This window comes from Elaeis guineensis, chromosome 1 (genome assembly GCF_000442705.2).
Source record: "Elaeis guineensis isolate ETL-2024a chromosome 1, EG11, whole genome shotgun sequence".
Classification (NCBI taxonomy): domain Eukaryota; kingdom Viridiplantae; phylum Streptophyta; class Magnoliopsida; order Arecales; family Arecaceae; genus Elaeis; species Elaeis guineensis.
In genome coordinates, this window is record NC_025993.2 from 8,904,805 (window position 1) to 8,928,586 (window position 23,782).

General features: G+C 38.1%; 1 protein-coding gene across 1 annotated transcript; it reads right to left on the minus strand.

Annotated features, from left to right (window-relative positions):
- Nucleotides 1–1,152: 1,152 nt before the first annotated feature.
- On the minus strand, nucleotides 1,153–23,782 carry LOC105036806 (transmembrane 9 superfamily member 1). Its single transcript, XM_010912543.4, has 12 exons — nucleotides 23,577–23,782; nucleotides 17,861–18,053; nucleotides 17,634–17,738; nucleotides 17,458–17,475; nucleotides 17,287–17,375; nucleotides 17,047–17,199; nucleotides 16,622–16,756; nucleotides 16,341–16,507; nucleotides 2,830–2,924; nucleotides 2,275–2,648; nucleotides 1,697–1,970; nucleotides 1,153–1,598 (listed from the first exon to the last, which is right to left on the minus strand). Exons 1-12 carry the CDS (start codon nucleotides 23,664–23,666, stop codon nucleotides 1,531–1,533), a joined length of 1,761 nt encoding a protein of 586 aa, XP_010910845.1. The 5' UTR covers nucleotides 23,667–23,782; the 3' UTR covers nucleotides 1,153–1,530.

Consider the following 23,782-nt stretch of genomic DNA (forward strand, 5'->3'; position numbering starts at 1 on the left):
ATTTGATTAATAATAAATTATTATTATTTAATTAATAATAATTTGATGATGTTAAGGCACAGTGGCAGTAATGGTTTCGAATCAACTTTCTGTTCTGCGCCAAAGGGATGACGGTACGTACTCGACGCGGAGCCGCAGGGGGAGAAAAAAGAAACCAAAAAATAAAATATAAATATAAATAAATAAAATATATTTTTTAAAATTGTTTTTTAAAGATTATTTTTTAAAATTATTTTTTTAAAAAATTATTTATTAATAAAAATATAAATAAATAAATAAAATATAAAAAAATATTTTTTTCTAAAAATCACCCTTTGAAAGATCGAGTCACTACAAATATTTTAAAAATATAAATAAATAACTAAATAAATAACTAAATAAATAAAATATTATTATCATTTAATAATTATTATTATATTGTTTAATACCTATTGTTTTTATTTAAATTCATTATTACTTAAATATTTCATTACAAAAAATATTTAATCAAATAATAATATTTAATTAACAAAATAATTAATTTTTATTCATTTATTTTTAAGAAAATAATAATATTTTCTTATTATTTAAAAATTTATTTTAAAATTAATATTATTTTATTATTATTAAAAAGATCATAATTATTTTTTAAAATTAAAATTTTTTAAATATTTTAAAATTTTATTTTAAAATTAATATTTTTTATTTTAACCTCTGTCCTCCGCTCTCTCCCGGCTGCGCACCCCAACCCCCTCTGCCCTCCCACGACCGTACACCCCCTGGCCCCCCGCACCGCCCGTGCCATCTCCAACCGCACACACCCCACAATCCCCCGCGCCGTCCGTGCCATCTCCAATCGTACACCCCAACCCCAGCCACACCCCAGCCCCCTCTCAAAAAAAAAAAAAAAAAAAAAAAAAAAAAAATCATCTATTGATCCGGTGATTTCACCCCGACCATGTCACTGCCGAGGTGGCTGTCAAATCATCGATTGAACCAACAATTTCGAGACGGATGGTAGTTTTAAAAATAAGTTGGGAGAGGAGATATTTTTGAAATTAAAAAATAATTATTAAAAAAAAAAATTAACCCACCCTTGCACCCACACTCCGCCTTTTCGCTCTGCTTCCGCAACCGAAAACACCCTTGGATGAGGTTGACAGACACAAAGGATAGCTGCATTATAAGTGCATGTATATTTATTTTTTGAGGGTGACATGGCCCAGCTTGAAACCAAATCCCCCAAAACAAAAGTATAGACTATCACGCTTGAGTGTAATTTCTACAAGATTATAACGCTACACCTGTACTAAAATAAGTATATGATGGCTGTCACCAACAGCCAGTAGAATAAAAATTGAAGAGCGTGACATGTCCAGAAATTAGATGGATAACAAGAGGAAAAATTCAAAGAAAACAAACGTAGGACCCTTCCATGAAATTTTCAACGCATCATCAATTTCTATCAGCAATCCACGTTTTGCCAAAGAGGCTGCTTCATCCACGATGACTTCCAGCATGCAATCCTAAGTCTCCAGATCCAGGGTTTTGCTAATCACATTTGATGTTTCTGTAGATCCTTCTGACAAACATGTTGGAGCCAAGATACCCCACGGCACCTGAAATGTTCCCAGAATTGCCTGTTAATAAAGCAGCACTAGGAAATGTAATTGGAAAGGTCAAATCTCCCACCAAATATTGGAGTTATAAATCTCACCACATAGTATTCCTAAGCCCAAACAGAACATCAGGGTGTAGCCAAAATAGAAGCTGGTCTGGAAAAAGCCTGACATCTTGGTCTTAACATGATAGTAATACACAGAGTAGAGATATACGTAAACAGCTGTGGAAGCAGCTGAGAAGAACGAAGTCCACTGCCAATGATAGTTCTCAGCATTCAGCAAGAAATATGTGCCCACTATTGTGACACATACGGTGACAATAATAAGGATCAGGAAAACCAGTAACATGAAACCATAGACATAGTACACCTGCCAAGGAGGATCAGCAAAAAGGAGGCTTAATCAGGCACCCACCAACCAATTGACAGATGCAGGTCAAGTAATGTAATCTAATATCATCATTTGGTAGAAAGAGTAATATATTAAAAAAGCTGTCATGCCAGGAAAGCAAGTGGAAAAAAAAAAAAGAACAATTTTAGAAGTTTATTATCAGCAAATCTAGATAAACTTCATTTAAGTAACTCATACGTTGAATAAAAAAAAAGAATAGAACAGAAACCTTAGGACAAGGGTACAAGTACAACTAAAACAACTTCAATTTTCTATGGTTTACCTTGTAATTCCAGAAGGAAGTGAAGACAAAGTACATCTCAATGAATATGCTACCGAAAGGAAGCAGACCACCCATGAGTGAGACAACAGTGGGTGTGAGATACCATTTCTTTTCAGGGATGGGGCGAGGAATGGTCTTCACACGGCATGGATTGTTTGGAGAACCACTCCAGTTTCTACCAACAACAGTACCTAAAAGTGCCAGAGGAAAGGAGATAAAGGCCCAAATTATGAACACAACCACCATTGTTCCAAAGGGGATAGCCGCTAGTGACCGGTAGAAGATAGCAATTGTGTTGAGTATGATGCCAATTCCAAAGCACATAAAAGGGAACAATGATGCTGTGAGAATCATTGACTTTATCCAGTTTTTACCTGTCAAAACATCAAAATATGCATTTAAGTGACAAACAATAATAATTAAGAAGAGTCAGCACCTAAATTTCATCTCATCATCTGCACATCATTGTATAAGACAGGTAAAAGAACATGACAAACATCAACTGCTGTGTGTTGCACTCAGAACTAGAAACAAGAAGTTTGCTGAGATCTATACCTCCACTCCGGGAGTAGAGTCCTCCACTCACATAGCCTGAAATGAATGAAGTAAGAGCATAGCAAACTATGAACGTCGTGACAATAGCTCCACGCCTGGGTCACATATACAAATGATTGGTAACTTGTGAAGCAACAATAATGAACCAAATAAAAATATTTTCAATACTGAAACACTTACAATGCTGCTAATCGAAGAGCATAGCAAAACTAAAGAATAGTACAAAATGTAAAGGTAAAAGGAAATTAATAAAGATCTTCTTGCAGGATGTTAGATGTATGAGATGATTGAGCTAAGGGATCTGTCATACATTCTTGATTTTAAACAAAAGGCATTGTCTCATCCATATGGAGTTGGGCTCAAGGATGGTATTATCAATAAAAGTTTGAGAAAGTTTCAAGGACCAGCAACAAACGGGAACTGGACCATCTAAAGTGTACTAAGTTTTGGGCAACACATCTCTAGACAAACTGGAGACCTGCAATAAAACCTTAAAGGCAAATCAGAGGATAGAGATCTCCTTTCTCAATTATGAAATTTAAGCTTGTGTATTCAGGGAGTATTTGTATACGCAACCAAATGAACCACACTTTTCAGAATAGTGGTTTTATCAGCTCCAAAATGTTGAAAGTCGACCTCCCTGTTTACACCCTTGATGTTTGGTACAGCTTGCTGTGGAATCACTGTCATTTCATTGTGAAGCATTCTTTTAGAGTTGTGCTTCATAACTAACACCATCACATGGAACTAGTCTGCTGTTTCTTGTTCTTAGGCTGCCACAAAATTTAGCTTCCAGTACCAGAGTAAAAAGATCATGGGGTTTCATTAACTAATTGAGGACACATGATTTTTTTTCTTTTTTCATATTCTAAAAGCATATCATAACCTCTGAAGAAAGAGAATGCGACTGACTTCATTTTTTTTTCTTTCATTTCAAAAATCTCATCTCCACATGTCTATCCACATGTCTATCAATCAGTTAAAAGTCACCAACAAATGGTCACATCCTGGTTGGTTCCTCACTATAGCAAACCATCACAGAACCTTGAATAGCATGTATAATATTTTGATTGACGCAAAGCATGTAATGGGACACAAACATGCTTACATGTGAAAACACAAGTAGTACTTTGATTGAATGCTGATGTATAATATGTCTGATACATGGAGACATTTTGGAGCTGATAAAACCACTATTCTGAAAAGTGGTCCATTTGGTTGACATACAAATACTCCCTGATCACACAAGCTTAAATTTCATAATTTAGAGGGAACCATCTTTCCAACAAGGAGAAAGACAATCTTTCTAAGGCAAGTCTGCGTAGATTTCATCTTTTGAATCTATACCTAATACAAAATATCTACAGCAAGTCCATATCATTAACTAAAAATTCAATTTTGGGGACTCTTTAAGTTTGGGTTTCCAGACCAATCTAACAAACTTATGGCACATTTATTTGGAAATAATGAACTTTATTAGCTGCCCATCAAGAATTAAAAAATGGTAAAAAACTCAGCTAATCATTTGCCCTGTTGAAATCCTCTCATACTAGTTCGTAAGTATTGACTATAGTTGAGAAAACACGACCTCCTCTGTTCCATTGGAATCTTGACTCATTGAGGTGATTTATTTACAGAAACATCCTTACCATTCCATTCCACAATCATGCGAGACAGTAATCACCTTTGTTTCTCCATCAAATACAAATGACTTCGTTTGTTACAAGCAACAATAGTATGCCCTTTGTCGACTGCATTTTTTTTTTTCAACTAACAGCAGGATATTAACATACCATGATGTCATGTTTAAATATGTTACTAAGCATAATTAAATAAAGAACTGAAGGAGATTCCACACTCATCTTGAAATGAAGTTTCTTTGACTCAGGAAAGATAAACTTGACCTGGCCATCTGTCTCTGAATGGAATCTTTTTTTAACAGCAACTCGCAACTCACACTTCAGAAAAAGGCAATGATGGTCAAGAATCGAATACTGTCCTCCCAACTCCTAAAGGAACTGCTTCTAATTGCATATTGCTGTCCAAAAGGAGATATACTTGAAGAACAAACAAATTTTACCATCCTATCTCCTACTTCCAGAATCGAACCTCTGATTATTAATTTGACCAGCACAAGCGAGTCTGTCTACTTCCATCATTTCTATAGCTAGTAGGTTCTTTCCTAGAAGCGAAAAAAGTTCATATGCCTCAAACAAAAGGAAAAAGAATCATTCCGGGAGTCAACCTTCACCTAGAAAATCTACACAGAATCCATCAATCCAAAAGCTAAATACTTTGTTCTTTTTCAAGCAACACACACAAATAGACATCGACACTTACAATACCTAAACCCTTGAATGGTGTCTTTTCGTATATTGTGAACCCTTGAATGGTGTCTTTTCGTATATTGTGAAGGCAAAAGAAAAGAAAATCTCACAACCGCATCCATTACATTCTGGTTGCACAATCCATGTTTCTCAAAAGCACCTTTTGTGAGCCATCCTCATAATCACCTGCCATAAATAGTATCATTTTTTTCACATGAACTAGATTAGCATAATCCTTAGCTTGATATATGTATCCCTTATCAGCTATATATATATATATATATGTCTCATCTCCAGAAAAATTCAAGACGGAGTCACCTTCTTTCAGAAAAAATATCAATAATGTGTTCTAAAACACAACTGCAGTATGCAACAGGTCAAGGGACTGGATAGTGCATATTGCATATGCAGTAAGTAGGCCTCACGTGCACATTTTTTAATTACTTAAAAATAAAGAAACTACATCAAATACAATGAATTATGGGAATAATTTTTTGGACAAACAATAGCATTAAATAAAAATAACATCTAACAAGTAGTGCCTAGTACTAAGCACTAAACACGTAATAGCAATAGTTATAACTTCATAAAAATAACAGCATTATTAATAGTAGTCATATCTGGCATGCCTGAAACCCACATCAAATCTTACAATCAGCTTGGACCATCTCCATCTGCACAAGCAGAAATAAGAGCCAACCATACATGTGACACAAAATGCTAAGCCTACATGCCAGTAACCGGACCACCTTTCAACCTATATGATGACCTAGCTACGTATAAGCAATGAAGTGCAATCAGGGGAACACATCTGCATATGCAGCCAGATACACAGCCATCTTAAAACACTAACAACAACAATAACGAAGCAAACTAGCAGCATGTTACAAAAAGATCAACAAAAAGTAAAAATACTAAAACCATAATTGCATTCTTCAAAGTGTTAGATTTGTGCCCTAGAAACCAATTGTTGGCCGATGCATTTTGTAATTTTAGGACTTAAACTTGTATTTGTAACTTTTTATTATCAATAAAGGACTTTTTCATTCCAATCATATTTATGTGTCCATGATTTGTCCTAAAAATTAACAAAGATAATTTTTGTATATTCTTAAAGTGTTAAGAATTTGAGACATACATTAATTAATAGTTAATTTCTAAATTCTCCCGATCAAAGAATCGTTACGGAGGATAGTGATCAATCCATTCGAGATCAATGCACAGTCCACCTCCCTTGTGGACAAATGAGTCTCGAGTCTGCAGTATACGGACATTGGGGTGAAGGTGCGGGTGGTTGCTAGAAAACAACTGGCACTGAGCGTGACCAACACAAAAAACTATATGGATGTCTACTCGCTCGTCAGTGGTCTTCTCGATGCTGCAATGATGTGAGTGGTCCTTTGACCTGCGGTGTCATTGGCTATTCGCAGCGAAGCTACTGAGTTTGACTGCACGTTCCCTTGGTCCTTAGCCATTCGGGTCCTTGCTGTGTATGTTGGCTTCAATAGGTTCAAATTCGCTGTTTGGAGTAGGATGCACCTAGATAGAATTTATTGACCTTGGTAGAAAACGAGAAGTCCTATGCGATTCGCGAGACTGAGTTCAAAAAGTCTTTAGCCAAAGCAAGTGTGAATACTGAAAAAGAATTTTCACAGGATTCACATATGAACTCGAGTTAAGCCAACCATGCATATGACTGACAATGGGATCGGACGAGTTCTTCATGATCTCCGTCAAGTCGGGACTCGCGATAAAAGAACTGAATCATACGATAACTGCACCTAGGGGTTCATACTTTCGTTCTACTGGATTGTCACTACATACTGCTAGATGTCACTAATGGATTGTGGACTCATCGGGCGTCATCTTAATGATCGATGATCCTCGAAGGATAGAATTGAAAATGTTCCAATCCATCGAAAAGAGTTTCAATGATATTGTGATGGAGATCACAATATATCTCACTACCAAATAGAATGGAACCTATGAGGTCACACATTAAGGGATTTAATCTCAAATTTGCTAATTGAACTTATGAAGTTCTAATTGGGTTAGGGTTTATTGAAATCTTATTGGGTTTAATAGAACCATGCTAGCACATGGTTAAACTTAATTCTTCTGGAGACTTCGATTGGATCAAATCCATAATCTTGAACCTAACCTAAATCCATTTGGGTTTAATTGGGCTCTTAATTGTGAGCCCAAGAGGATTGGATTATGTCAATGAGCTGGCATGAACTATCTCCTCATTATCTCTACATTATCTTTTAATTATCTCTAAGTGGTGTGAGGAATAGTTGGAAAGAATGGGTGGCACCTACCTCTCCTTTTGGCAAGACCATGGGGCACCAATCCCAAGGATAATGCAAGAGGGGTCCATCCCATCTTGTGACTTGGCATGGAGGAGAGAGAGAGAGGGGGCGTATGTCAGAAAACCCTAAAGGGGCGCCAAAGGTTGGCGCCCCAACTACCTGCCCTATGTGAGATGGGGCGCCCCATATACCTGCCTAAAGGGACTGATTACATGCCAATTAAGTCTGATTTTATTGAAAAAAATCAGATTAAAAAGGTAGAGTATTCTTATGAGATAAGGATGTACCTTTTTAAGTTAATTAGATTCCTCTTTTGAGTCAAGGTAGAGCCTACATAAAGAGGTCTCTTAGGATTTCAAGTTAGTTGAATTTTGTGAAACAAAACTCTCCCTCTCCCTTCTCCATGCCTCTCCTCCTCCCTCTTCTCTTTCCCACGCCCAAGGGTTGGGCGTCCCACTCTTCTACACACCAAAGGTGGAGGTGATCTTTCAGAGTGAAGAACAAGGAGAAGAAGGCTGCAGATCAAGGATTGATTCCACAGTCTAGATCAAAGAGTTGATCGAGATTCTAAGGCTGAGATTCTATTTGGAAAAGAAGAATCTACTATGAGAAGATCAGTTTGAGATTGATCCCGATAGATATCCGTAGAGGCCGAACACGTGTGCAACTCGAGGACCTTGAACGTAAGATCATCGGTAGCGGTGAATTTCTATCCGCACTAAGGTATTGAGATCTGATCTCATACTTATTTTAATTTCTAGATCACATGGATGTCTTTTCTCCTGGACTTCGGTAGGATTAGATAAGATCTAGTATGTATATAGGGTTAAAGGGTTTAACCCGTTTGTTTTTCCGCTGCAATCAAAAAGAGTTTTGAAATATAAACATGCACCCTACTCGAATTTTTAACAGTGGTATCAGAGCCACTGGTTTTTAAAGACACATATGATCTGATTTTTATCTTAGATCTGAAAGTTTTGGTGATTTAAAATTGATTTTGTGCTGATATAAGGTTGTCCTGATATAGAAATTACCTCCTATATTGTAAAGGTTGTCTTAGCACAAGATTGATCGATTTTGAAAACTATTTTCAAAGCAATTAAATCAATCTTTTAGATCTGAAAATTTGCATATATAATATGTCTAATTTTTGTTTTAGATCTGAAATTAGAATGATTAAAAGTTCATATCAAACTAGTATAAGGTGGTCCTGGTATAGGGTTCATCCCTTATACTAAAAAGATTGTCCCAGTTTAATGCGAACCGATTTTCGAAAAGATATTTTCAAAATATTTTAATCATTATTTTAGATCTAGTTTTACATATATTTGATATGTATAATTTTAGTTTTAGATCTGAAATTTGATGTATATGTAATGCATGTTTAATTTAGATCTGAAACTACGTATATTTGATATATGACATTAGGTTTAGATCTGAAATAATTTCAAGATTATAAGTCACTAATGCATGCAATGAAACATAATCTAAAAAATTATTTTTGGATCTGAAATTATATTGTTGTATGTGGGTATGGGTTGAACAAATTAAGTCTAATGATCAAACTACGATTAGGGTCAAATTGATTAGATCATGATGGAATCCGTTGTCGATTTTGAACAGTTGATTAAACCTAATCGATGGCTGATTAGGATTAGATCAAAAGAGCTCAAAGTCGAGTTTAGCTGTAGTTGGTCGCATCGATTCACATTTTGATGTGAATTGATTGACTCAAGACCGAATTTGGCTCAGTGGTTCGGACCCATTTCAATAGGTTAATCTGATCGATTCTAATTGACCAATTTGATGTCCAAAGCAAGTATTTAGATGATGGTTATTTAATTGGTTCCGTTGTTTGATCTGACCAATTTTGATTGGTGTCTAAGAAAAGCACAGAAGGATCCCTACTCATTTTAACTTACCTGGCCATTTTGAGAAATTTGATTTCATGCTAAGTTACTTGTTGACTCGAGTTCACCCATGCCGATTAGGCTGGTTAGACATGTTGATGTGCTGACCTGAATTTAATCAGTCGGATGTCAAATCTGCTGATTTAGAAGAGACCTAAACCTAAATCTCCTCATTAAATATTAAGTCTAGAAGTCTTCCATCGTTGCAGAGATGCAGGTGCCTTCCTGGCGTTGATCGTTCTCAGCTGATTACAGTGGTTTGGTTGCATCGAAAAGGTACAACCACTCTATTGACATTTGATATCTCAGGATAGAGAAGGGGTTGAGCCCAATAACTGTTACGTGAGGGTCCCAATGACGGCTTTGCGCCCGCTGGTGAATCAGGATCCGACTTAACTAAGAAATGTGCCAATAACTGTTAAGTGAGGCCACAGGACTTAAAGATCAAGCCCACTGCATCTTGTTTAGTGAAGCAATGGACAAAGTGTTGTCCATTCGTTGGTCTGTACTTACCAATAACTGTTAGGTGAGGTGTGTATAGATTAATGGAACCGCAGTACCCATTTGAAATCAATTGCGTATAAATTTTCATTTCTCCACCCGAGTGTGAAAGATTCGAGAAAATAGTGAGAGCTTTTGTTTGTTTTTAAAATTTCTAAAACAAACAATTTTATAAGTACAAACATCTAACTAAAAACTGTTCTCTCTGTAGATAACTATGTCGAGTTCCAACCCTTTAGCCCATATCCTCGATACGAATAGGTTGACCGGTACTAACTATAAAGACACTCCAAAATCTGAGAACAGTTCTCAGCTCCGAAAAACTCATCCATATCTTTGATCAGGATGCGCCTATGTTACCTGCTCGTCCATCCCCTGATCAACGAGCTGCACTTGAGAAGTGGATGGACGAAGATAACAAGACAATGTTATATTTTAGCATCCATGTCCAATGATCTTCAGCACCAGCATAAAGACATAAGGACTGCCAGAGAGATGCTGACTCACCTGCAAGAGTTGTATGATGAGCAAAGTCGCACAGCTCGCTTTGAGGTCTCTCGGAGACTTTTCAGAGTGAAGATGCGTGATGGACAGTCCGTCAATGATCATTATTTGACTATGATCAAGGACATCGAGGAGCTTCAGAAGCTCGGTATGAACATGGACAAAAAATTGCAGATGGATCTGATTCTCCAGTCTCTTCCTGATCTGTATGGGTAGTTCATCATGAACTACCATATGAATAAAATCGATAGCACTTTGCCCGAGTTATTAAATATGCTGGTAACAGCAGAGAGCACCTTGAAGAGTTAAAGGGGTATAGTTCTGGCTGTGGAATGGACTTCTTCTAAAAGAAAGTCTTCTTTCGAGAAGAAGCAAAAACCTGCGAAAAAGTAAAAGAACGAGGTCAAGCCTAAGAAGCAGGTTCCGAAGAAGACCGATGATAAGGGAAGTGTTTCCATTGCAACGTCGAAGGCCACTGGAGGAGGAACTGTCCGGCCTAGCTGGCGACTGTCAAAAGCAGGAAGAAAGATGGGCCTTCTGAAGGTACGTCTGATATACTCATTATTGAAACTAATCTAACGATTTCATCTTCTTCTAGTTGGGTTCTAGATTCTAGATCAAGTGCTCATTTGTGCATTTTTATGCAGAATCTTGAAGAAGTGAGCAGGCTGAGGGAAGACGATATCACTCTCCGGATCGACAATAAAGCAAGAGTTGCTGCTGTGGCCGTCGAGACATATCCTCTGCGTTTATCATTAGGACTTAGTTAATTCTTAAAGACTACTATTATGTACCTGTAGCCAATAGGAATTTGATTTTCATTTCTATGCTAGCATAGCATAATTATAATTTTTATTTCAATAAAGATATGTGTTCAATTTATTTCAGAAATAAAATTATTGCACGTGCTTTCTTCATTGACGGTCTTTATCATTTGCATATGGATGCAAGTGTAAATATTAACGAGCAAATTGTGAATACCATAAGATCTAAGAGACTTAGAGATTGGATTAGCCAAAAATATTTGTGGCACCTTAGGCTAGGCCATATTGGAGAGGACTGACTCAACAAACTGGAGAAAGATGATCTTCTCGGACCATTGACTTTCAAGTCTTATCTAATTTGTGAATCATGTCTTCAAGAAAAATGGCCAAATTGCCCTTTGTGGGACAAGGAGAAAGGACCACTAAGATATTAATCCTGGTACACACTGATGTGTGTGGTCCATTCGATGTACAAGCCAAGGATGGCTATGTCTACTTCATAACTTTTACCGATGATTATTCACCGTATGAGTTTGTGTATTTAATGCACCGAAAGTCTGAAGTCTTTGAAAAGTTCATAGAGTTCAAACATGAAGTAGAAAACAGATCGGAAAACCCATAAAAATTCTTCGATCAGATCGAGGAGGAGAATACCTCAGTGAAAAATTTTGGATCTATCTCAAAGATAATGGCAATCTCATAGTGGACACCTTCAAGGACACCTCATCTCAACGGAGTATCCGAAAAGAGGAATTGGACCGTATTAGATATGATCCAGTCCATAATGAGCTTCACAGACCTTCCTGTCTTTCTCTGAGGACATGCATTGCTTTCTGCGATTTATCTTTTGAATCGGATTCCCTCTAAATTTGTTCCTACCATACCATATGAGTTATGGCATGGTAAGAAGCCAACTCTTGGTTATCTCAAGATTTGAAGATATCCGATCCATGTCAAACGACAACAGGCGAACAAATTAGAGGCTAAATCCTTAGGGCTCGCTTTATAAGGTATCATAAGAAAATAATGGGATACTATTTCTATCTTTCTGAGGATCACAATGTGATTGTGAGCCGTCATGCCGTCTTCTTAGAAAAAAAGTTTATCCAAGATGGAAACAGTGAGAGAAAGATTGAGCTCGAAGAAAATCTCTGAAGAGCATCGAGTCCAAGAATCTGAACCCAATAATGAGCCAGTAGATGTGACACCTCCAACTCGTAGATCAAGTAGGATCTCCCATCCTCCTGAAAAGTACTTAGGTATTCTTATAGAGGATTTAGAGGAAGCATTCTTTGTGGGAGATAGAGACATTAGGAATGATCTCAAGACCTACGATGAGGCAATGTTAGATATAAACTCCGAGAAATGGATGAAAATGATGAAGTCAAAAATTGACTCTATGCATTCCAACCAGATTTGGTCCTTAGTAGATCCACCTGAAGGTATTGTACCTATTGGATGTAAATAGATTTACAAAAGAAAAATTGGATCGGATGGTAAGATAGAGATCTATAAAGCAAAACTAGTTGCGAAAAGTTATAGTCAACGCGAAGGCATTGACTATCATGAAATCTTTTCGCCCGTGGCTATACTGAAATCCATCCGTACTCTGCTTGCGATAGCAGCCTTTCATGATTATGAAATTTAACAAATGAATGTGAAAACTGCCTTTTTAAATAGATATCTTGAGGAAGATATCTATATGGAGCAACCTTTGAGTTTCACATCCAGTGATAGTGATCACGAGGTCTGCAAACTGCAAAGATCCATATATAGACTCAAACAAGCATCTCGAAGTTGAAACACTCGCTTTAATGATGTGATCAAAATGTTCGATTTCATCAAAAACGAAAAGCCGTGTGTACAAAAAAGTCAGGAGTGCTGTCACATTCTTCATATTATACGTGGATGACATCCTCTTGATTGAAAATGATATTTTCATACTGACATCGATCAAAGTATGGTTGTCGAAAAAATTCGCCATAAAAGATCTAAGAGAAGCTTCCTACATTCTTGATATAAAAATCTATTGGGATAGATCTAAGAAAATGATAGAACTCTCACAGCGAATGTACATAGAGGAGGTGCTGAAGAGATTCAGCATGGAAAACTTCAAGAAGGATCTTTTACCTCTTAGACATAGCATTCATCTCTCCAAGAAGATGTGTCCTGACACACCTGAGGAGATCCAACGCATGAGTAAGATCCCTTATGCTTCGGCAATAGGGAGCCTCATGTATGCCATGTTATGTACACGACCTGATATAGCCCTTACCGTGAGTGTCACAAGCCCTTACCTGATATGCCATGTTATGTACACGACCTGATATGCCATGTTATGTATGCCTCTGAAGCTGCTAAGAAAGTCTTTTGGTTCAAAAAGTTCGTTGCAGAGCTGGGTGTGATGCCATCAGATGCCATTGCACTGCACTGCAACAACGGCGCCATAGCCGTCGCTAAGGAGCCCAGATCTCACCAGAAGTCCAAGCATATAGAGCGGCGGTTTCACATCATACGTGAATACCTCGAGATAAAGTTTGTCGAGGTGCAGAGAGTCAACTCTGCACTGAACATGATGGATCCACTAACCAAGCCTCTCAACCAACAGAAGATCGAAGCTCACCTTGAAAAGATAGATCTTGGTATATAATCAATTGACTTTAGGTCAAGTCGGAGTTTGTTAGATTTGTGCCCTAGAAACCAATTGTTGGCTGACGTATTTTGTAATTCCAGGACTTAAACTTGTACTTGTAACTTTTTATTATCAATAAAAGATTTTTTCATTCCAATCATGTTTGTGTCTATGATTTATCATAAAAATTAACAAAGATAATTTTTGTATATTCTTAAAGTGTTAAGAATTTAAAACTTACATTAATTAGTGGTTAATTTCTAAATACTCCCAATCAAAAGATCGTCACGGAGGACAGTGATCAATCCATTCGAGATCAGTGCAGTCCACCTCCCTTGTGGGTAGATGAGTCTCGGGTCTGCAGTGTAGGGACACTGGGGTGAGGGTGCGGGTGGTTGTTAGAGAACAACTTGCACTGAGCATGACCAATATGAGAAACCACATGGATGTCTACTCACTCGTCAGTGATATTCTCGATGCTGCAGTGGTGTGAGTGGTCCTTTGACCTACGATGTTATTGACTATTCGCAGTGATGCTATTGAGTTTGACTGCATATTTTCTTGGTCCCTAGCCATTTGGATCCTTAATGTGTATATTGACTTCAGTAGGTTCAGATTCGCTGTTTGGAGTAAGATGCACCTAGATGGAATCTATCGACCTTAGTAGAAAAGAAAAAGTCCTATGCGATTCGCGAGACTGAGTTCAAAAATTCTTTGACCAAAGCAAGTGTGAATACCAGAAAAAAAATTTCACAAGATTCACATATGAACTCGAGTTGAGCCAATCATGCATATGACTGACAATGGGATCTAACGAGTTTTTCATAACCTCCGTCAAGTTGGGACTCACGATAAAAAGACTGAATCATACAATAACTGCACTTAGAAGTTCATACTTTCGTTCTATTGGATTGTCACTACATACTGCTAGATATCACTGGTGGATTATGAAACTCATCGAGCATCATTTTGATGATCGATAACCCTCGAAGGGTGGAATTGAAAATGTTCCAATCCATCGAAAAGAGTTTCGATGATATTATGATGGAGATCACAATATATCTCACTACCAGATAGAATGGAACCTATGAGGTCACACATTAAGAAATTTAATCTCGAATTTGCCAATTGAACTTATGAAGTTCTAATTGAATTAGGATTTATTGAAATCCTATTGGATTTAATAGAACCATGCTAGCACATGGTTAAATCTAATTCTCCTCGAAACTTCAATTGGATCAAGTCCATAGCCTTGAACCTAACCTAAATCCATTTGGGTTTAATTGGGCTCTTAATTGTAAGCCCAAGAAGATTGGATTATGTCAATGAGTTGGCATGAATTATCTCCTCATTATCTCTACATTATCTCCTAATTATTTCTAAATGGTGTAAGGAATAGTTGGAAAGAATGGGTGGCGCCTACCTCCCCTTTTGGCAGGACCATAGGGCACTAATCCCAAGGATAATGCAAGAGGGGTCCGCCCCATCTTGTGGCTTGGCATGGAGGAGAGAGAGAGAGGGGCCACGCCCCCTCTCGTATGTCAGAAAACCCTAAGGGGGCACCCCAACTACCTGCCCTATGTAAGATGGGGCACCCCATATACCTGTCTAAAGGAGCTAATTATATGCCAATTAAGTCTGATTTTATTGAAAAAAATCAGATTAAAAAGGTAGAGTATTCTTATGAAATAAGGATGTACCTTTTTAAGTTAATTGGGTTCTTCTTTTGAGTCAAGGTAGAGCCTATATAAAGAGAAGGTCTTTTAGAGTTTCAAGATAGTTGAATTTTGTGAAACAAAACTCTCCCCTCCTTTCTCCACGCCTCCCCTCCTCCCTCTTCTCTTTCCCACGCCCAAGGATTGGGCATCCCACTCTTCTACACACCAAAGGTGGAGGTGATCTTCTTCCAGAGCGAAGAACAAGGAGAAGAAGGCTACAGATCAAAGAGTTGATTTCATGGTCTAGATCAAGGAGTTGATCGAGGTTCTAAAGCTGAAATTCTACTTGAAGAAGAAGAATCTACTACGAGAAGATCGGTTCGAGATTGATCCCAATGGATATCCGTAGAAGCCGGACACGTGTGCAGCTCGAGGACCTTGAACGTAAGATCATCAATAGCGGTGAATTTCTACCCGTGCCAAAGTATTAAGATCTGATCCCATACTTATTTTAATTTTCAGATCATATGTATGTCTTTTCTCCTAGGCTTGGATAGGATTAGATAAGATCTAATATATATGGGGTTAAAGGGTTTAACCCGTTTGTTTTTCCACTGCAATCAAAAAGAGTTTTGAAATATACACATGCACCCTATTCGAATTTCTAACACAAAGTCATGTAAAGGTTGCCACTTATTTGAAACAAGACACTTAAATTTCTGTCTATAACAGAAAAACAAATTCATCAATTGCTTGTATGTTTAAAATAACACAAGATTCTTTTTATATGAGAAGATGTAGAATCATAAAAAATAATTGAGAATGTTATAACCTCATGAGTTACAACATAACAATTAAATGAGCAAAAGACTAAATATTTCAAGCAGCAATAATAGAACATACCCTATGTACAGCATTCCAATGATGGCCAACAAAATTACCAAGAGAACAAGCAATGCCAGCTGAGCACCAGTACCAACAACAGCTGAAAGAAGAACTAAATTGCGAGGGGGGCGGAAGACATCACCATGAACAAGCTTCCATCCAGATTCTTCATTCACATCTCTCTCCTGGAAAGGATGAAAGCAAATGAATTAACAAAAAATGGAAACCTCAATAAAGCCATCAAATAGATATACATATAGAAGAAGCACCAAGGGAACTAAAAGCAATCAAATAGTCACCAGACTCTCCAGATCATCATCTTCATGAGCATATTTTGCATAGTCTTTTCTAAGAGTTCGCATCAAAATCATTGATACAAGGCCGGTGAGGAAAATAACCATCATAAAAGAATTGAAAATGGAAAACCAGTGAATCTGCAAAATTGAAAACAAACATCAAAATCTAGTAAGCTGCAATCCTTTTACTGGTAGAGACTATGCAACAGTTGGATAACACAAAGCATCTAAAGCCAAGTTGAATATATGACATTAAAGAAAATCAAAGAACAGATCAAAACCTAATAAGTTACTAATTACCATCTGAAAAACCAATGGATGGAGTTACTTGTCATACATGGTGTGCAAGCAAGACAGCTTAGCATACAGCACACTAAAAAGGCTGTTGGTCACATAAAATAGGCCAAGAACCCAACAGGAAACAGTACCTGGTGCTCAAAGAAAGGATGGTCCAAGTAAACATCAAAACGGCGTGCAAATGTTACATCAGTCTGCATCCATTTGACTGAGAATGTCATGTCCAAAGTTTTCCCAACTTCCACAAGTTTAGGAGACTCTTGGGTAAGATTGACATGAATAATCTGCAACAAGAAGACAATGTTAGAAGCGTACAAGGTTATGATAAAACAATATACTAGAAATCCATAAAGATTTGAAAGATTTCATACCCGCTCACCATTGTATTGTACAAGAATATTGCTGTGAGTAAAAAGATAGAGCTTATTTTCATTCTTTTTGTCAATCTCCCCAACATAGCCTGAATATAAGTGCACCATCGCATAAGACATGAGATCAAGAAATTTTAGTTTTTAGAGGAAAAAAATGTGAGAGATATTTACCCCACAGAGGCAAATCATCTGAGCCATCATGTTGGTAGTGCAGACAGAACAGAAACAGGGGAAAGAGTCAGCATACAACCAAAAGGCTATGACAGACAACCATCAGGCATTGAAAGGAAGACTCATTTTAGTTACACACCAAAGAAAGAAAATGCATGTAAAAGTTAGAGATGTACCCATGAAGAATTCAAACCAATACGAGCTCTGTATTGCATCCTTGAACTGCTTTACCTTCGCAGCATCAAGTTCAAGCCGACAAATAAAGTGCTTGTCAACATTTCCTGGCAAAACAAAAGAAATTCGCAGACTAACATTAAATAAGACTAAATTATGTTCACCATTTCTTTAACATGCTTCTAATTTCAAGTAAAAAAAAGAATTTGTAACAGATAGAAGAGCATACGTTGAAACTTTATCTCAATCTGGCTGTCAATGAGTTCATTACCACCCAGAACCTCGCCGAGTCCTCCCCACTTATGGGCAGGATTCCCTGATGGCTGGCAAAATGGAAGGCTGTAATAATTATATGTCTCTTGAGGATTATTATATGGCCCAACCTTGTTTACCCAGAGAGTTACAGGATCATCAACTTGATACTGCATACAAATCCATTTTTCAATTAAACCATGCTGGGAAAAAAGCATAGGATGCCTATCCTATGAAAGAAAATATCAAGAAGAAAAATGGAAAAAAAAATGTATTCAAGTAATGGTAGAAGCCCCATGTTATCATAATAATGGAGAAAAATGCCAATCAAAATAGATTGCACCACAAAAGCTGCTGAAAGGAAATTTTGCCCATAATTTTGTACAACATAGGCATGTAGTGAAAGTATAGTTAGGGCTGGAATTGGGCCGGGCTAGGCCAAGCCATATCCCTACCTGAGCCTGGTCCGAAAATTTTTCAGGCTTCAGGCCGGGCTTAGACCCGAAAGTTTTTGAAAATCCGAAGCCCAAGTCCAGCCCGAGACCGGTTTTTTTTTTTTTTGGGCTTTCGGCCGGGCTTAGGGCCGAAAGTTTTTGAAAATCATAGGCCCGAGTCCAGCCCAAGCCAGGCCCAAATCTGATTGGACCAGCTAAATCATATTCTCCTTCATTAATCTCTGTCCCTTAAAAGATAAAAAAGAAAAACTAAAGGGACCTTAACCCATTTCCCTCTATCCCATTTCTCCCATCTCTCCGATGGATGATTTTGGCCGGACTTACTGGGTCTCCGACTATGACAACGACCACGGTCTCCGGCCCTCACCTTCCCTAACCCCCAATCCTCCCTTATGCTCTAGTTCACTAGCTTCACTGCCAACCAGATCCTCCTTGACGCCCTCGACGCTACTGCCGTCGGATCTGATGATGAAGAGCACAAGTCCGTCCACCTCATTCACTTCAAGATCGGGCTTGGGGGTAATGGTCCTCCTTCGCTTAGCACATCACTGCCCAGAGCCGCACCACCCACACACCTCCATCAAGACTTTGGATAACTGTTGTCGTCCCAGAAGAGACCTGCAAGGACTACCCTCACCATCGCAAACCTCTGCTACTGCGCCTGCAGCCTCCACCTTGCCAAGGCTCTTCCTCTCTCTCAAGCCTTAGCAATTCAACATGTGGTGGAGGATTAGGGAGGACCTTAATTGGGCTGACTTGCAGACCTTGAATGGGCTCAGGCTCTGGCCGGGCTGATGGTACACCCAAACCCAAACCCAACCCAAAAAAGCGGCTCTACTTCTTAGCCCAAACTCAAGCCAAAATTAGTCGGGCCCAGACCAAAACCCCACCCAAAGTCAGTCCGACAAGATGGACCTCTGGCTCGAGCCTAATACCAGCCTTAAGTATAATTCATTGAAAATTTAGCATTAGTATTTAAAAACTGAAGTAAGAGATCTAGCGTTGGCGCAACTATAAGGTTGCTCCATTATGAAACACCAAAACAGCCTCGTAGCATGCAGGGGGAAGGCTAGATAATCTGATCCTCCCCAAACCCTAGAAATGGCGGGAACATCCTGCATTTGGCCGCCCATTTTTATTTAAAAAATGAAGTGAAGAGAAACTTTGATAGAAGTCTATATGATTAAAGTTTCTGTTTTTTTGGAAAAAAAAAAAGTAATAGTTACCATCAAAGGAATCAAATTCACATAGATGAGAGAGATGAGACACTGAGGCATTCAGATGTATAGTTCTGCTCTTTGTAGAAGGATGAGTTGAGGTCATTCATGGAGAGGAAAGGCTTGCTGGAAATCAATGATTTACTAAACAATACAACTGCTATATGCAAAAGTGATGTCTAATTGACAGTCATGATCCCATCTAAACTTATGGGGCACAATAGGCTGCTATGTTGAGATATGAGTAGCTCGATTGTGTTCACTTGTTTCAACTAAAAAAGTAAAAATATTCACAACAGAAGCCAGCTACTAATATATATAAAGCTGTTACATGAACAGAAAATCACATTTTCCTCATGGAAACCTTCTCTAAAGCAACTGCATGCTGATGATGAAGAAAGAAACTGCGAAGAATCAAAAATCCATTATTGATGCCCGATAGGTCATAAGAATACTAGCAATAAAATATCTAAAAATTTAATGAAATCACCAGCTCCTTCAAAAAATATCATTACTTTTATGATGCTAATACAAATATGGAAATAAAAAAGCCCCATGAATTTAGTAAGACATGTAAAAAAAATGGAAATTTTCCAAAGATTCTACATATGTCAATAATCAAGTGATTCAATGATGACTAGTACACTTTCTTGATAAGAAAACCTCTGAATCTTTCTCTTTTTATTCTTTTTCAATTGTTGTGGCTCCAAGTCCATCCAACCATTTGCTTTTGAAAGAGATCAATTCCATTTCAAGCTGGAGCCACCTTACCAACGAATTGGATATTTTTTTACCTCATGCAAGATTTCTTCCTTATACCATGGAAGAAAAAAGGAACCTACGTGCCTTAGAACATAACCCTATCAACTGCTGCTAAGCCTTTCCCCAACTTTTGGTGTTCTAAATTTCTCCAACCCTTTGTCACGACTGTCATCCATGCAAGCTTAGATCACTCCTCTTTCAAGATCTTTTGACATATATTCAAGCACTTCACTGACATAAGTTATATAAACCACTGAGCAGCACTGCTTGTAGCACATGATGACACGTAGGAAACAAGAATAAATAAGAATTAAAGGTTCTAAGAAGCAGTCCATGATGCCACATGCAGCCACATAAGCATATATGGTCCCTTGGCTATCCCATATAGGGCTTAGGCAGATTTGCTAATCAGAATCACCCTAGCATCCACATCGGCCTAGGCAACCTAACTATGCAACCTAGACAGTACACAGGGTGGCCAACAAAACATGAGTTGGGTATCATACGGTATCCTTGACCTGCTCACCTCCTGTACCTCCTTTGCCCCTACTCAATTCTGCTTCCCTCTACCCTCATGTTCTCCCTCAACCCCTCTTTCACTTCCTCTACCTCCTTTGCACCTACTCAATTCTGCTTCCCTCCACCCTCATGTTCTCCCTCAACCCCTCTTTCACTTCCTCTGCCTACATCAGCTATTTCTCCTCCTATCCTACTACTCTTTTCCTCCTAAGTAGCTATGCAGCATGCACCCAGATGTAAAGAAGGGTAGAACATGTCAGGAGAAGCTAATACAGCAGAAAACCTTGAAAAAGACAAGATATAACACTATCGTAATATGGCAATAAATTAATATGTTTGTTGCGATCATATACATAAAAAAGAAAAAAAGAACCATGAAACATAATGCACTGTCATGATAACATAGTTCATATCCATTCAATAACATCAACATCCTCAAGTTACATCAGTTATTCATCATTCAAATCCATAGAGCACAGTCCATGCTATAAACAACATCAACAACACAAACTCTCAAATTATTCATTCACCATGAATAGATCAACACTGATTATTAAGAAAAAGCCTGCCCCTTCATCCTAAAAGATATTCATAAGATATTCCAATTACATATAGGAAGCATTTGGAGATTTCTTTAATCTTAAAAGTAGAATACTTAAAATAAATATCTCACAAGCATCCATCCATTACATATTCCACATGATGTGACATGCAATTTGAAGTACTTGTGTTTCTTAGCAACCTATTCTCCATGCAAAATGATGGCTTTCAAACCTCAAACAAGGAGGGAAATGAAGAGAAAAAAATGGGGAACTCATTGTTAATTAACCAATTGATCTCAGATGCGTAAGCTGATAGGGAATAGGCCAAGAATGTATATTAGGCTTCATGCATGCCACCCCCTGCCCCCCAAAAAAAAGGGGGCAGACCAAACCACATGAGGGAGGGATAACCAAATTAGCAAAGAAATGAGTCAAGATGATAGACAAAATCATGATAAACATCATTGAGGATCAAAGATTTAAGTTTCAGTGCGATGGCAGGGAGTGCCCCATCCCAAGTGTTGGGATAGGGCAACATCCTAAGCGCTGGGATGAGATTGAAATGGTACAAGGATCGAGATGGGATAGGACATCCACCATCTAGAATGTTGGGACATTATGTGTTCTGTTCCATGAAAAAGTCGAACGAACTAGTCCCATGGATTTGAATCCTTGCCAAGGATGATCAACTAAATAAATAACCTAGAAGAGATTCAAACTAAATGATTTCCAACAACCTAAGCTCTGTTACCGTATCAACTAACCAATTGACATTATGCATATACTTTTTAAAATTTAATAATTCAAAAAAAAAACAAAGAAAAAAGGAAACATGTTGATTATATCAAAATTAGGAGGCACAAAAAAATTATAGTTGGGTAAGGACACTACTACCAATATAATAACTTCTAATAATAAATGCTAACATGAATTAAAAAAAAAAAAATAGTTTGAATAGATCTATTAATATCACTGAAAACATTGTTAAAATATTTCTACGAAAAGGTTTTACTGAAGATGTTTGGAAACATCAGGAAAATAACAAATATGTCTTGATTTCAACCCTATGACATAGAAAGACTAGGAAAGGAATATATAGAACCATTCTAAAGTGTATCAACCGACCCGGTTTACGAATTTATTCCAACTATCAATGAACTCCTAAGATTTTAGGTGGAATGAAAATTGTAATTCTTTCTACTTCTCAAGGCATAATGACAGATCGAGAAGCTCGACTAGAAACAATTGAAGGAGAACTTTTGTGTTATATATGATGATCCTCCTCCTTTGGTATCCTAATTTTATCTCTAACTTCCTATTTGTGAAATAAAGAGAAAAAGTGGTGTGGCTTCATAAAAAGCAATCGAAGATAACACCACGTCACCACCAACCTCCCATTTTCTTACTCTAACAACCTCATTGATGTCAAGAAGAAGGAAGTCAGTTTTCAACAAGGTCCCAGTCCAAATCAAGGATGCCCTTCATCGCTCACACCACTGCCTTCACGATCAATAAGTCAGATTCCATCGACCTGAGCACTCACTGAATCTTTCTTCTACATCGATTCCTTCAAATTCTTCCTAAAGTCACTACCCTTATTTCTTCAGTTTGCTTCTTTCCACAACCTCCACGCAGATCCAAGTTCTGCTAATTACCATCACTCCATTTTCACTGATTATCAAATATTGAGGAGGCATATATGAAGAATCAATCACCGTAAAAAAGAACTTGAACGGATATTTCAAAGAAAAAAGGAGGAAAAAAAAAAAGCATAGTACAAAAATGATCCCAAATTAGAACAAATAAATGGAATCTATTTGTCCATTATCGAATAGTAGGAGCAAAAGGAGCGGACTTCCCACATCGAGAATCGAAAAGAAAGGCTCTTTCGAGATCCAACTATAAAATTCCGATATTAACTCTCGGGGACAACGGACCGAGCCACTCCAGGAAGTTAACTCTCAGGAACCACGGACCGAGACACTCCAGAAACTAGAAAAAATTCCCACTCATAAATCAGAACACCACGGATCTAACTCAAACACAGAGATCCACGCAGCTCAAGTAAAGGACAAGCTCGAGAGGAGATCTCCAAGAAAATCCAAACAATATTCTCAAAATAGCACTTCCAATTCATCAATCTACGGTCAAGGGGTCCAGCAGAACCCTTGGAGCTGGGGAGGGCAGCAGATGCGTACCTTGTGGTCGGACTCGGAGGCGGACGCCGCGGTTGCAGCGGCGAGGAGGACGGCGGCGGCGAGAGCGAGGGATCTGGCGGTAGCGATCATCGCCGCGGCCGGATCTCAGCGATCGGAGGACGAGGCGGTCTGGCGAAGCTTCGCCCCTTTGGCCTCTTTCGGGTCAAGATCGAGAGGGGGAGAGAGCGTGCGGGGGCCCAAGAGGA